The sequence below is a fragment of the Oculina patagonica genome, chromosome 14 (assembly GCF_052425735.1).
Source record: "Oculina patagonica isolate OP01 chromosome 14, crgOcupat, whole genome shotgun sequence".
Classification (NCBI taxonomy): domain Eukaryota; kingdom Metazoa; phylum Cnidaria; class Anthozoa; order Scleractinia; family Oculinidae; genus Oculina; species Oculina patagonica.
In genome coordinates this window covers 10,511,100-10,526,985 of record NC_135771.1, presented here as the reverse complement: position 1 = coordinate 10,526,985, position 15,886 = coordinate 10,511,100, and the positions used below count along the sequence as shown (strand labels likewise).

General features: G+C 38.5%; 2 protein-coding genes and 2 pseudogenes across 2 annotated transcripts; all 4 read left to right on the top strand.

The window, feature by feature from the left end:
* The first annotated feature begins 1,025 nt into the window (after window positions 1-1,025).
* LOC144639407 (adenosine receptor A3-like) lies at window positions 1,026-2,162 on the top strand (annotated as a pseudogene).
* A 4,252-nt stretch (window positions 2,163-6,414) lies between these two features.
* LOC144638962 (neuropeptide SIFamide receptor-like) lies at window positions 6,415-8,144 on the top strand (annotated as a pseudogene).
* Window positions 8,145-10,199: 2,055 nt separating this feature from the next.
* On the top strand, window positions 10,200-11,440 carry LOC144638960 (adenosine receptor A3-like). The gene has a single exon (XM_078498237.1). The coding sequence runs from the start codon at window positions 10,200-10,202 to the stop codon at window positions 11,223-11,225; it is 1,026 nt and encodes a 341-aa protein (XP_078354363.1). The 3' UTR covers window positions 11,226-11,440.
* A 2,830-nt stretch (window positions 11,441-14,270) lies between these two features.
* Window positions 14,271-15,880, top strand: LOC144637797 (adenosine receptor A3-like). The gene has a single exon (XM_078496878.1). The coding sequence runs from the start codon at window positions 14,515-14,517 to the stop codon at window positions 15,532-15,534; it is 1,020 nt and encodes a 339-aa protein (XP_078353004.1). The 5' UTR covers window positions 14,271-14,514; the 3' UTR covers window positions 15,535-15,880.
* The last annotated feature ends 6 nt before the right edge of the window (window positions 15,881-15,886 follow it).

Here is a 15,886-nt window from a genome sequence, read left to right as displayed (position 1 = left end):
ATTCCGTATCATGCCCAATCCTTAATAAACGACTTATATAGATTACCATTACCATATTAAAAAGCAAAATACTGCGTGCCAGAATGGTTTTAACTATGCGTTGGTGAGCGGCGGTGAAGCTGGAGAAAAAAAGTAGTGTTGGGCTTTATACCAAAAAGCGTTAATATCGAGATAAAAGCTGGTAATGTTCACGTGCAAACGTGATAAAATGGATGAGAGTTTAATAGCAAAGAAAAGATCGAGTCCATTTTCACGGCAGTCATTCATCTTTTAAAATCGTGTTTTCGTTAGTTACACTCCCTTTTAAATTATTTTACTTAACACTAGTTTTGTACGTATACAATGTAATAATCATCCGTTGAGAAAGCGCGGAAAGCAATAAATCCTTGTTTTAGACAGGCGTTTTAAGGACAAAAGACAACAGTATCTAGTTCTGGAATAAGATTTTAATTACAACTGAAAGTCCTTTTACAGAAAAAAAAAAGGTTTCGCTCCATAAAACGATAGAATACATACCACAAGTTAATAGACATCAAACGCAGCTTTTTTTTTTTGTCTATGTTAATTACAGTTTTTTATTCAAAACTTCATGTTCAAACTCCAGTTGTAGGTGACTCGGATCTGTTCGTATTGTTCTAAACCAAACATAAAATAAAACCACAACACTAGTTGTGACCGAGAGTTTTTTGTCAGCTTTATTCCCATTTGAAAAGACAATCAACTGACAAAAGTCTGTAACATGAGAACTAATTCCATCGCTAAAAGATAAAACTAGTGAATGTATTTTCTCGAGATCGGAGAATTATCTGTACTTGGAAATACAAGAATAAACACGATAAGGACTAAACACCTGTTTTTTATTCTTTTGTTGTTGACTGAGATATTACATTTGCGTCAAATTTATTAATTTTTGGGTTACTTTAATTAGTTCATTATATTTTGTGTCAAAAGTTATTACATTTTGGGTTACCGGGTTAATTACTTTGCGTCAAAGTTATTACAATTTGGGTAACTATACATTTTACGTCAATTATTACATTTTATGGCGTAACAGCACCTCTTAACAGTTCATCCTTCATCCAAAAATGAAAAACATATCGGCAGCTAACACAAGCAACAACAATACAACTAGTTTATCAATGAGCGTTCCTTCCAAGGCAGAAGGCATCGCATGGTGCACCGCTTTCATATTGACATCCATCTTCATTGTCGTAGGAAACTTGTTCACCATTATCCTCTTTGCAGTTAACAAGAAACTTCGTAAAAAAGGCTTATATCTAGTCATCAATATGGCGTTTGCTGATTTGATGCTAGGAGCTTTGTCTCTACCTATCTACATTTACGAAACCGGAGCTAAATTTCAACTCTGGACAACAGGATCTTCCCGAAATATATCTTAATATTTTTTCTTTGGAATCGTTGATACAATTTTCACGAATTCCTCATTAATTTTTGCGGTCTTTATTTCGGGTGAGAGATTTTATGCCGTGTATTGGCCATTTAAACATCGAACGCTATCCATGCGAGCATACCACATTGTCATCGTTGTGGCGTGGGTACTAGTTCTTCTTGATACCGCAGTTTTTATCGGATTAGGGATGTTTCTTTCATATCAATTTGCAATGTATGAATGGTTGTCATTTTTCTTGGCTCTTACATTCATAATGTTCGCTTGTAACATGACCATTTGGAGAAAGTTTCGTCACGAAAGTTTTGCTTCGCAACAGCAAAACAGAGCATCGCAAAACAAACGCTTAACAAAGACTTTGCTATTTGTATCTGTTCTTGCTTTGTTGTCATGGCTTCCAATAAGTATCATGCATTATTTAATCTATGTCCGCAAAGTCAAGAAACCGGTAATATTTTATCAGCTGATAACATTGTTTTCTTACTCAAACTCTTTTGTCAATCCAGTCGTGTATGCATTAAGAATTCCTGAGTTTAGGCAAGCGCTCGCTTCGTGCTGTTTTCGAAGGCAATTGGCGACGAACATGGACGGTGCAAAACGTGGACAGAAAGCGGCGGCCAGTTTGGTGACACAGGTTAGAACATTACAAACCGGTCCGAGTGACCTTAAACTGGAGCGTGAACAAGAAGTTATGGATACCAAACTGTAATCAACATGGACGAGAGAAAGATGATGTATTAACTAGTCTACTGTATTTCTATTCCCTTGTGGAACGAAACTTTTTTCTCTGATGGGACTTTGTAAGCACAATCTGATTTTAAAACTTTATACTGTAGTTTTTTGTCCTTCTAGTGTAAAACGCCTTTCTAAAACAAGGATATTTCGCTTCCTACGCTTTCCCACGGCATACGATAGTATACAGTTGAATGTCTACAAAAAGGCTTAGGAGAGCGTGCAAATAGTTCAAACACGACATTAAAAGATGAATGACTGAAAATGGACTCTTCCCTGCACTTTACTATCTTATCCATTTTTTCACGTTTGCATGCGAACTTTACCAGCTATTTTAATAAAATGTTTATTAAAATTTCGTTGAACATTAAGAATTGGGCATGAAATGCAATCATTTTTTGTCACAAATTTAATTACCAAGTAGCGCTGACGGTCAACATATGTCTCCCAAAGACAAGCTTGCGTGCAGCTGTGTCCTATTTCATGTGAGACAGTACCTTGCTATTTGTGGATATGTCCATATTTGTACTGATCTCGCTGATTCCTTACAGTTGCAAGTTTTACAAAAATTTCTTCGTAAGATAAGCACGCATAAAACTCTTTCTTTTTTTCTTTTTTGTGGCTTCCCTGCGTTAAAGTATCTAAGTGTTCAATTACCTTCCAGTTGTTTGAATTATTGTTTTAGTAAGGAGTCAGGTTTTCGTTCGCTCTTTCATAGCTAATACATGTATACAGCAATTCTGTTTTGGGTAAGAGGTTTAGTTTCTTTTCAAAAATCATACTGTAATTCGATTTTAGCCTTAGATAGAACAGTTATTTTTTTTTCCTTGATCCGTGCTACGTGTTCTTTCAAGTTTAACTGCAAACTTCCTGTTTCATCAATTCTATTTTATTTGTTTTCAACCAGGACTTAATTTACATTCATTTTTTCCCACTTGTCCCAACGGAAGTTCAATACAATCTGATAACGTTTTAAGTGTGGCCACAAAATCTTGTGTTACGAACTCCTTTAAACAGTTATTTTTTAGCTTCACTTTAGAAGCAGGAGAGACAAAAAAGCGAACTATCCAATTTTGTTATAATAATTCGTTACGTTCACTTTTTACTCAAAATTGAAATTCATAAAAAAGTAGCAGATGGTTCATTTTGTTAATGGGTAGTCAAATTTGTGGTAGATAAAATGAGTTTTTAGTTGTCAAACTAAATTTAAATGTCACGATAAAATCATAAAGAAAGCGTCTTTTAGTTTTCATTCCACTTCAAAACGCTAATCATCTGTTAATAGTCTGTTAAATGAGCACTTATTCCATCGCTAAATGAAAAAAAACTTAAGTAAGTATTTTCTCGTCGACCGCGGAAATTACTATTTCTTAAAAATTAAAGAACAAACAAGAAAATGAGTTTTAACCGGTCAACCATTTCCGTTGTAAGGAATATTTGTATTAAGGTCGCGTCAGTAGAAAATGGGTTGCAACTGATGGCAGTCTTCCAAAGCAGTAAAATTTGACATAACGAGTTATCAGTATATACCTATTATTCTATGACTAGTGCTTGGAGCCGATATAACGCGCGCTGTGATTGGCTGCTAGTTTTAAGGCGGGATTTTCCCGTAATGCCCACGGGCATTATGAGTTATTGTTAATGCCCTACAAGAAAAGAGCACGAAATAATTCCAAACCATTGTCGCTTTTATCGAAACTGCACAGCTGTACAACACCGTACAAAATGAGTGACGATAAACATTCTGAAAGTGAGTTTTATTATCCTGACGAGTTACAGTTTCATGAAGAAAACGAAGTTTTAAACGAGGAAAGTGACCGAGTTGGTGTCGAACAGCACGAAAACAACAACAGCCAAGAAGAAATTGAAGCTTTTGTGAACGAGCAAAAAAGCAAGAACACGGGAAGAAAAACAGCTAGTGACCTTAACACATTCCAGCGTTATTTAGCCTTAATAGACAAGAGTAATGTACAGCTTCTGTACTTACCGGCCGGCGAGCTCGACCATTTGTTGGCGAAGTTTTTTAAAGACGTCCGAAAAATCAACGGCGAAGAGTATGAACCCGATACCCTTTCGGGGTTCCAGCGAAGCATTCAAAGATTCCTTTCAGATGGGAAATATCCATCAAACATTCTTGTGGATAAGGAATTTGAGAAGTCACGTCAAGTCCTTGCCGCCAAGCGGAAAAATTTAGTACAGAAAGCTGGCAAGGGAAACAAGCCAAACGCCACCCGCTCGCTTACGGATGAAGAAGAAGACAAACTCTTCAAAAGTGGTCAGTTTGGTTCCTCTAGTCCTGAAGCTCTCCAGAGACCATGTGGTGGTTTTTGTCCCTCTATTACGGCTTTAGGGCAAGGGATGAAAGCCGAAAATTGTGCTGGGAAGATGTGGAATTGCAACAAGATCCAGTCCAAGATGGCCGCGAGATGCTTGTCTGGTTAAATGAACGTGGGACGAAGACGCGGAAAGGGCAAGAAAATGGCCAACAGCGAGCTTTCCAGCCAAAGATTTACGCAACGAACACAGAAAGATGTCCACAGACCAGAGGACATGAATCAACCAGATTCACCCTTCTTTTTAGCTGTTCGACACGGTAGCCGTCGCGAAAAAAGCGATATATGGTACATGAAGGCGCCACTGGGAAAAAACCAAATTGGAAAATTCCTGAGTTCGGCAGCAGAGAATGCAGGCATTCAAAGAACCGGAGCAAAAGTCAGCAATCATTCTGTTCGTAAAACAAGCATTTCGAGGCTGCTAGACGCCAACACGCCTGAGAATTTTGTAGCTCAGTTAAGCGGGCACAAAAATACTCAAAGTTTGCAGTCGTACAAATCAGCGAGTGAGCAGCACCAGCGGCAGATGTCACACATCCTCAGCAGAACGCATGAAGCCGTAAACCAGTCTCTTCCAGATTCTAATTCCGTGCAGTTTTTGGCTAACGAAGCATCTACAATTACAGGGCAGTCGATGAAATCGGTGCAGCAAGTAACAGCAACGCATTCCCTCGCTGTCACACAAGCAAGTAATCAGTTGATTCCAGTTACACCAGACGCGAACAGCCGAGCGGTTTTTGCCGGTGCAAATATAAGCACTATTTCAGGATGCCAATTCCAAATCTTCAATGGTCCGGTGAAAATATTTCATGGAGCTCAGAAGAGGCGAAGAGCTGTAATTAAAAGTGATGATGAAGATTGAACACAAAGCTTATTTTCTTACGCCGCAAGGCCGTTTGACTTTGACAAACTTTTCATCGCTTTTGTAAACTTTTGGTCGTTGGATTCTTGACATTCTTGAAAGCGTCGATAAATTTTATCCTCTCAAGTTGAAACTGATTTCCATTTCAATACTTGTTTCTTTTATTTTGAAAGTATCAGCAAAATAAAGGCATTTTTCGGACAGAAAACTCTAATTTATTTCGCTAAATAAATTCGCGGGGTTGGGAACGAGATTGAACTGGTGTCCATTGAAGCGAAACCAATATTATCGCGCGCGCGTGCAAAACCGGATGTGAACCAACCACTTCCGCCTGACCAAACAAATGTCATATAATAAACAACTTATTAACCTCGAACGTTCGGTCTTTACGGGAAAATCTCAAACCTCGGCCGTGCCCAGTATTGACCTCGCTATCGCTCGGTCAATACTGGGCAAGGCCTCAGTTTGAGATTTTCCCGTAAAGACCTCACTCTCGGTTAATAAGTAGTTATTATTAACCGAGTTCGAGGTCCGTGCTGTAAAATACGGACCCGAGTTATCCAACTCCAAAAAGATACCTTGATGAATGAAAACATTGCCTTCAAACCGGAATATCCAAAGCCTTTCGTGATACCAAAATCCGCTATTTATAACTCTAAAAGAGATGAAGACAAACCCCGCCCCGTTCACATGGAACTGTCCCGCGCATTTCTGTAATGCTGAATGCAGACTAGCAAGCAATGAGCAAATACACGTTCTATTTCGATATCATAGTCTAGAATCTTTTCATTGCGTGATAATAAAGAGCCATGAATAACAGCTTTGTTAGTTCTTGTGCAAATCTCAGTACTTTAATACAAACCACTATTAAAAAGAAGTAACAGTTGATATGATGTGTTAAAACAGTCATTAAGTAAGGACTGTGTAAATGGTCAGAGATGATTGGCTTTCTAATGGAGAAAAAACTGCAAAAATACTGTGACGTGAAACTTAGCCATCAGTCCAGCTAAGTTTCACACAAAACTCTTTTCTCTGCATCGAGCAATAGCACTTATTCACAGCTTCTCTTTCACCCAAAAATGAACAACACATCGGCAGCTAACACAAGCAAGAATAATATTACCGGCTCATCAATGAGCGTTCCTTCCAAGCCAAAAGGCATCGCATGGTGCAGTGCTTTCATATTAACAGCCACCTTCACTGTCGTAGGAAACTTGTTCACCATAAACCTCTTTGCAGTTAACAAGAAACTTCGCAAGAAAAGCTTAATATTCCTAGTTATCAATATGGCGTTTGCTGACTTGATGCTAGCAGCGTTGTCTCTACCTATTGACATTTACTACACCGGAGCTTTTTTTTTTTGAGCTCTGGAAAGGAAGATTGTTCAGCAATAAATATTTATCTTTTTTCTACGACATCGTTAATAACCTTTTCGTGGACACCTCATTAATTTTTGCAGTCTTTATATCCATCGAGAGATTTTACGCCGTGTATTGGCCATTTAAGCATCGAACGGTATCCATGCGAGCATACCGTGTTGTCATCATTATGGCATGGACACTAGCTCTCGCTGATACCGCAGTTTATATCGGATTACCGTATTTTCTCAAATAAACGCCCCCGGCGTTTATTTCAAACTTGGCTTCGTGAACCCGGCGTTTATTTGAAGCCGGCGTTTAATCGGGGCCCGGCGTTTATTAACGGACTGCAATTTTCTGCCAATTTTTTCAGATTGATTTATTGTTACCGATCTTCGAGACCAAGGGACAGTTTGTCAAGGCGGGACGATTTTTTCTCTTCGTTCTGCTTCGAAAAAGTGTCCTTGGGTATCCAAAGGTGATTATTTCCCAAAGGTGCACTATTACGGATTGGATAGCTTATGTTGCAATCGAGATTTGTGACAAACAGAATATATTTTCTTTTTAGCTTGACCTCAAATAAACGCCAGGACCTCAAACAAACGCCCCCGGCGTTTATTTTAAAACTAGCAATTTTGACCCGGCGTTTATACGAGGCCGGCGTTTAATTGGAGTCCGGCGTTTAATCGAGAAAATACGGTATAATGGCTTGTTTCATACAAAATTGCAATATTTGAATTATTGTCATTTTTCTTTGCTCTTACATTCATAATGTTCGTTAGTAACATCGCCATTTGGAGAAAGTTTCGACACGAAAGTGTCTCTTCGCAGCAGCAAAACAGAGCTTCGCAAAACAACCGCTTAACAAAGACTTTGCTGTTTGTATCGATTCTTGCTTTGTTGTCATGGCTTCCAATAAGTATCATGCATTATTTAATCTATGTCCGCAAAGTCAAGAAACCGGTAATACGTAATACGCCGCGAACATACCGTGTTGTCATCATTATGGCATGGACACTAGCTCTCGCTGATACCGCAGTTTATATCGGATTATACTGGCTCGTTTCACAAATTTGCAATATTTGTTGTCATGGCTTCCTTTGAATATCATGAACTATTTAATCTATGTTCGTAACGTTAAGATACCGGTGACATGTTTTTACCTGATGATCGTTTTTGCTTATTCGATCTCTTTTGTCAATCCAGTTGTGTATGCATTACGAATTCCCGAGTTTAGGCAAGGGCTTGCTTCGTGCTGTTTTAGAAGGCAAGTGGCGACAAACATGGGCGGTGCTGAATGTAGAAAAAACGCGTCGGCCAGTTTGCCAACACAGGTTAGAACATTACGAGCCGGTCCGAGTCACCTACAACTGGAGTATGAACAAGAAATTATGGATACCAAGCATACCAACATAGACGAGAAGAAGATGGGTTTGATGTCTAACAATTAGTGTGCTGTATTCCGGCTACTCTCTTGTGAAACTAAACCGACAGGACTTTGTAAGGAAATCTAATTCGAAAATAAGATACTGTTATTTTTTATCCTTTTAGTGTTAAACGCCTTCCTAAAACAAGGATTTCTCGCTTTCGGGTATGGCATGCGCCTCCCAAAGACAAGAAATTTGTGGACATGACATAAGGCGCTAGCTACTTTGATGTCCATATTTGTACCGATCTCGGTGATTCATCACAGTTGCACGTTTTACAAAAAAATTCTTTCTTTTTTATAATGGTATCGCATTAGAATTTTCCTGAGTAAAAGTACCTAAGCGTTCTATTACCTTCCACCTGTTTCAATTATTGTTTTAGTAAAGCGGTCAGTTTTTCGTTCGCTCTTTTATAGCTTATACCGGTAAACAAAAACTTGGTTTGGGGTATTTTTTTTTCTTAAAACCATGCTACATGTTCTTTCAAGTTTAATTTCCAAGATTCAGCGTAATTATTGTGAAAATATATTTCATTTCATTTTATTTGTTTTTCAACGAGGACTAAATTTACATTCATTTTTTCCCACTTGCCCTAACGGAAGTTCAATACAATCTTATAACGTTTAACATATGCCCACAGTACTTAATATTTCCATCTCCTTTAATCAGTCACTGTTTCTTACCTTCAGATGGTGAACATGGGATTGACTGTTAGCGTATAACAACGATTTTTGACTATCGTAACCATATAAATGGAAAATTTTGACCTGACTTACGTATAAGAGGAAGTCGACCTTTTAGCATATACTGTACATAGCAGATCTTTACAGCCAATCTAATTTGGAAAATTTCTAGGAAAAAATAGCAATATTTTTGAGGAAAAAAGCTCTTGTTGAGAACTACTGCACATTTCTGATCGTCTTGACAAGCTCCGAGGCTACAATCCCGGACAAAACGGAGACACTTTGCTAATTTTCACCAATTTTGGTACTACAGCTCATTTTTGTCAATCCCTCTCAATGTTGTCGTTTTATGGAAACAAAGCCTGGTGAATTGCAAACCCCATAACAAGCTTGCCAGGCAAGACATTCGCGAAAAATCTGTGAAATGCATTTGTCTCAATTGGTTTTGGCCGTGATTGTAGTTTTAAGTTCTTGGCTTTTCTGATCTTTTAGATCTTCACATTCAATTTCCTGTGATTTTAAAAGGAATATTTATTCAAGAGAGTTAACTCAACATCGATTAATGACAATCTTTCAAGTTTCACACAGCGCATTTCTACACAAATTATCGCCAAGAAATCAGTAGCCTACCTGTAGACCTGTAGCCGTACTCAGATCCAAACCGCATCTCCCCTACCCCCCTACCCCCTAACCCTACTTGCACCCACACAGCGGTCAAACGCAGCGCGCGTGCGCAGTTCATGTGTAATTGCCGCCAAAATTTTCCATACAAAGTCTTAAATTTTCCGTAAACTTTTGCTTTAAAGCCAAAAGTTAACGCCGTCCCTGGAAAGTTAAGGTTTATACGCTGCTTATGGATTGGAAATTTGATAATTCATCTCCACTGAGTGTCCCAGCTTGAACTGTTCTTTCACCGTACTATTTCTTTAACAATTTCTTGCAAAAGTTTGCTCACTTTCGAGTCAAAAGTTCGAGGCGGCGAAGAGCGGATGTGACGTCAACTTTTGCGTTTGACCGCTGTGTGACTTGCACCCCTCGTTTCTGTAAAACTGCACACAGATTAGCAACCATTTAGCAACCGCACGTTCACTTCCAATATCATAGTCCAGGATCTTTTTATCGCATGATTGAAAAAAGCCATTAATGACAGTTTTATTATTCTTATGCAGGTGGTCGTACAAAAAGGCTGCAAATTCGGTTTCTCTTAATATAACCCGCTGAAAGCAGTCAAATTATATATGATGTGTTAAAACAGTCATAAATTAAAGATTGTATTAATGGTCAGAGACTGATTGGCTTTCTGACAAGGAACAACCTAAAAAAATAACTCTTACACAAAACTCTTTTCTCTGCATCGAGCAACAACACCTCTTCACAGTTCATCCTTCACCCAGAAATGAACACATCGGCAATTAACACTAGCTCGAAGAATTCCACTGGTTCATCAATGAATGCTCCTTCCAAGGCAGAAGGCATCGCATGGTGCAGCACTTTCATTTTGACTGCCATCTTCATTGTTGTAGGAAACTTGTTCACCATTATCCTCTTTGCAGTTAACAAGAAACTTCGTAAGAAAAGCTTATTCCTAGTTATCAATATGGCGTTTGCTGACTTGATGATAGGAGCTTTGTCTCTACCTATTTACATTTACGATACCGGATCTTATTACAACCTCTGGACAGGAGGATTATCCAGGCATATTTCATCTTACTTCTTCGGAATCGTTCATGCCATTTTTATGAACGCCTCATTAATTTCTGCAGCCTTTATATCTGGCGAGAGATTGTACGCCGTGTATTGGCCGTTTAAGCATCGAACGCTATCCATGCGAACATACCGTATTGTCCTCATTGTGGCGTGGACACTAGTTTTCACTGCAACCGCAGTTTCTAACGGATTATACTGGCTCGTTTCATACAACTATGCACTTTATGAATGGATGACATTTTTCTTGGCTCTTACATTCATAATGTCCGTTTGTAACATCGCCATTTGGAGAAAGTTCCGGCACGAAAGTGTTCCTTCACAGCAGCAAAACAGGGCATCGCAAAACAAACGCTTAACAAAGACGTTGCTAGTTGTATCTATTCTTGCTCTGTTTTCATGGCTTCCTTATAGTATTATGTACTTTTTAGTTTTTGTTTGTTACATCCAGATATCGGATAGTTTCTATTACTTAATAACCTGTTTTACTTATTCGAACTCTTTTATCAATCCAGTTGTGTATGCATTAAGAATTCCTGAGTTTAGGCAAGCGCTCGCTTCGTGCTGTTTTAGAAGGCAAGTGGCGACGAACATGGACGGTACTGAATGTAGAGACAACACAGCGGCCGGTTTGGCGACAAAGGCAAGAATATTACGAACAGCTCCGAGCCACCTACAACTGGAGTATGAACAAGAAGTTATGGATACCAAACTGTAAACAACAAAAACGAGAAAAAGCTGTGTTTGATGTCTAGCCTATAAATTGCTGTTTTCCGGCTACTTTCTTGTCGAACGAAACTGTGATAAGACTTTGTAAGGAAATCTAATCCCAAAATAAGATACTGTTGTTTGTCCTTCTACTGCTGTAAAACGTTCTTCTAATGTACAAGGATTTTTTGCTTTCCACGCTTTTCCAACGGATGGTAATTACATTTTATAAAAGTCCGTGGTTAATCGAAGTATACATTCGAAATTTAGAAGCGCATGTAAATAGAGCAAACACGATATTAAAAGATGAATGACTGAAAATGGGCTCTTCACTTTACTTTCTCATCCATTTTTCACGTTTTCATGTAAACGTTAACAGCTATTCTCCTGATAAACTCTTTGGCATAGACCAACAATGCTGTTTTTGTTGACTATTTTTCCGTCTTAGCACTCGCTAGGAAGACTACAGCTTTACCGCCAGACACAAAAGCATAATTAAAACCATTTTGGCACGCAGCACTTGGCTTTTTATTATGACAACAATATACCATTTGAAACGTCTCCTGTTCCATTTTTGTACTGATATCGCTGTTTCCTTACCTACGTTTAACAAAAATCTGCTTTGTAAAATGAGCACCGCAAAAATTTGGACTTATAACCCTGAACTCTTTCTTTTTGTTTGTCTGTGGTAGCGCACTTTAATTTTCCAGTATTTAATTAGCTTCCAGATGTTTCAATCGTTGTGTTAGTAAAAGAGATTTCTTTCGCTCTTTCAGCTTCCTTTATAACTAATACAGGTATGCAACAACTCTCAGTTTTGGGTCAAATGGCTACCTTTTTACGAAAATCAGACTAAAATTCCAATTCCACATTAGCCTGAACCGTTTCTTTTCTTTTTTTGATCCGTGATACGAGTTCATTTACAACTTCCTGTTTAATTATTGTGAAAAAATATTCTAGTTATTTGTTTTTCTTCCAGGACTTAATTTACATACATTTTTTCCCATTTGTCCCAAAAGTAGTTCATTTTACGTACGGCCACAGTACTTAATATTATCAACTCCTTTAATCTGTCGCTGTTTTTAGCTTAATTGAATTTCAGCAGAAAAGTCACAAGACTATCCAATGGTACTATCCAATGGTGTTATTATATTACTTGTTCACGTTTAATTTTTACGCAAAGTTGAATTTTTTTAAAAAAAGTAGCAGATGGCCATTTGTTGATCAGGACTCAAATTTGTGGCAGATGAAATGAGTTTTTAGTTTCCGATCTAACTTCAATGTCATGATAAAACCATAAACCATTTATTACATCTTTACTTTTTTTCTCTTGTCATAATCAGACAGAATTTCATGCCAGTATTTTAGTTTTCACTTTCCGTCGAAAAGGAAATCATCTGGCAAAAGGACTGAACCTTAATTTCATCCTATAACATAAAACAAAGATTTTTCCTCGTGCTCGAATTCGAAGATGAATATTTCTTGGAAATTCAAGAACAAACAAGACAAGGAGTAAACCCCCTGTTTCGTATTCTTTAATTTGTCGAGTTAAAAGGCAATCATCTGACTAAAGATCTGAACCCTAATTTCATCGTAAAAGATAAAAGGAAAGTGTTTTTTTCGTGCTCGAGGACGATATTTCTTGGAAATTCAAGAACAAACAAGACAAGGAGTAAATCCGAGTGTTTCGTATTAATTCTTCGAGTTAAAAACTGGCCAGCCATTTCCCTTGTAAACAACATTTATAATCAGCTCGCGTCTGTAGAGAATGGCCTGCAACAGATGGCAGTTTTCCAAAGCAGTATAATTTGACATAACGCGTTATTAGCATATACCTCTTATTACACGAGTTCGAGGTCCGTACTGTAAAATACAGACCCGAGTTTTTCAACTCCAAAAAGATACTTTTTTTGATGGGTGAAAAAATAACTTTACACCCGGAATATCCACTAGGGCACTAGGGCGCTCTGGCTGCACGCAGACTAGCAAGCGTTGAGAAACCGCAAGTCAGATGCGGTTTCTTTGAACTCGCTAAAAGCAGTCAAATTTGATATAATGTGTTTCAACAGTCGTAAATTAAAGATTGTCTAAATGGTCAAATTCTATAAGCGTTCTGGCTTGATTTGTGTCAATTTCCGCTATTTTCCTCGCAAAAAAGGAAGAGAGGCCCTTGGAACGAGGTTTGTGAAAACCAAGATGGCGGCTCTAATGACGTTTAATTACGTTTCGTGTCTTGAATTGAAAACCTGGTTTCCTTGTTTACCACCGGCTCTTTTAACCTTAGACAACCTTACATTTCTGTATGGCGTTTCGCTTTACATTTGCAACCCTTTTTTCAATGTTATTTTATATGACGTGAGATCAGCCACGATTTTTAAAATTATTTTGTACTAGTTGAGAGGTCTAACGCAAACCTGTTACACCTGTCCGCATTCGGCATTTTTTATCCTTACATATCCCGCTACATTTCCTTATGACGCATTTTGCGGGCTAAAATGGAGAATTCAACGGACTAAAATGTATTTTAGCCCACTGCCGTGGACCAATCAGAAACAAGAAAATAACGAAGCCAGCCAATTAGAACTGAAAACCATTCAACTGTTCGCGCCGTTTTCTTGCTGGCTGGCAAAAGCTGGCATCACTTCAAGCTCCTTGAGTCGAGACGCTTCCATCTGCAATTGCAAACTGTTTTTAAGCTTTATAACGACAAAACGGTTGAAGGACGGAACGGGGAAGCAAATTCTCAGTCTTCTCAGCTAGATGAAGAGAAATTACAGAAACTTAAAGAAGAATCCAGGCGGCGAAGTAAATGTAAGTTTGTCTTCGTCGAGCGAAACTCGCTCAGTCGAATTTCAGGCATATTCCAAACTGCCAGATCAGTTAATAGCACAATTAATTTAAACACTTCTAAATGACGACTATCATTCTTTCCTGCCGCGGCTCGGGCTAAAATGAGCCTTAGTCGGGCCAAAAACATATTTACGCCCGCGAACATCAACTCTATTGTTATATTAATTCTTCTTCAGGCCGGTGCGTCGCATAGAAAGGCTGCAGGTGCAGGTACCATAAATATAACCCACTTTTAAAAAGAAGTCAACTCTGACACGATGTGTTAAAACAGTCGCGTCATTAATTAAAAATTGTCTAAATGGTCAGAGATGATTGGCTTCAGGCATGAAAAGAGCTTTAAAATTTACCGTGGCGTGCAACTTGGCTATCAGTCCAGCTAATCAACACACAGAACTCTTTTTTCTGCATCAAGCAACAACACCTCTTCACAGTTCATCCTTCACCCAAAAATGAACAACATATCGGCAATTAACACTAGCTCGAAGAATGCAACTGGTTCATCAGTGAGTGTTCCGTCCACGGCAGAAGGCATCGCATGGTGCAGCGCTTTCATATTGGCATCCATCTTCATCGTCGTAGGAAACTTGCTTGTCATTATCCTCTTTGCAGTTAACAAGAAACTTCGTAAGAAAAGCTTATTCCTAGTTGTCAATATGGCGTTTGCTGACTTGATGCTAGGAGCTTTGGCTCTACCCATTTACATTTATGATATCGGAGGTTACTTTAAGCTCTGGACAGGAGGATTATCCAGGAGTATTTCTTTATCTTACTTCTTTGGAATCGTCGATACCATTTTCACGGACACTTCATTAATTTCTGCGGTCTTTATATCCAGCGAGAGATTTTACGCCGTGTATTGGCCATTTAAGCATCGAACGCTATCCATGCAAGCATACCGCATTGTCATCATTATTGCATGGGTACTAGCTCTCCTAGACACTGCAGTTTATAACGTATTATACTGGCTTGTTTCGTATCAATTTGCACTTAATGGATGGTTGTCATTCTTCTTGGCTCTTACATTGATAATGTTCGTTTGTAACATCGGCATTTGGAGGAAGTTTCGACACAAAACATTTTCTTCACAGCAGCAAAACAGGGACTCGCAAAACAAACGCTTAACAAAGACTTTGCTGTTTGTATCGATTCTTGCTTTATTGTCATGGCTTCCTTTAACTCTCATGAACTATTTAATCTTTATCCGTAACGTCCAGATACCGGTGACATATTTTTACCTGATAATGTTGTTTACTTTCTCACACTCTTTTGTCAATCCAGTTGTGTATGCATTACGAATTCCTGAGTTTAGGGAAGCGCTCGCTTCGTGCTGTTTTAGAAGGAACAAGGACGGTACTGAACGTAGAAATAACGCAGCGGCCGGTTTGGCGAAACAGGTTCGAACATTACGAACAGGTCCGAGTCATTTACAACTGGAGTTTGAACAAGAAGTTATGGATACCAAACTGTAATCAACATAGACGAGAAGAAGCTGGGTTTGATGTCTATCAACTAGTGCGTGGTATTGCGGCTACTTTCATGTGGAAGGGAACCGTGATAGGAGTTGGTAAGGAAATCAGATTCCAGAACTAGATACTGTAGGTTTTGGTCCTTCAAGTGCAAAACGCTTTCTATAAAAGGTTTAATCGCTTTCCACGCTTTTCCAACAGATGGTTTTTATTTTGTATACCTAAATAGGTCTGTGGTTAATCGATTGGAAGGAGCATTCGAAAGTCTACAAAATGATTTAAAGACTAGTGTTAAGTAAAGTAATTTATTTAAAAGCACATGTAAATACAGAAACACGATATTAAAAGATGAATG

What these genes read in the sequence shown, in the direction of transcription:
- LOC144637797 (XM_078496878.1), top strand. Translation starts at nt 14,515, where the DNA reads ATGAACAACATATCGGCAATTAACACTAGCTCGAAGAATGCAACTGGT.
- LOC144638960 (XM_078498237.1), top strand. Translation starts at nt 10,200, where the DNA reads ATGAACACATCGGCAATTAACACTAGCTCGAAGAATTCCACTGGTTCA.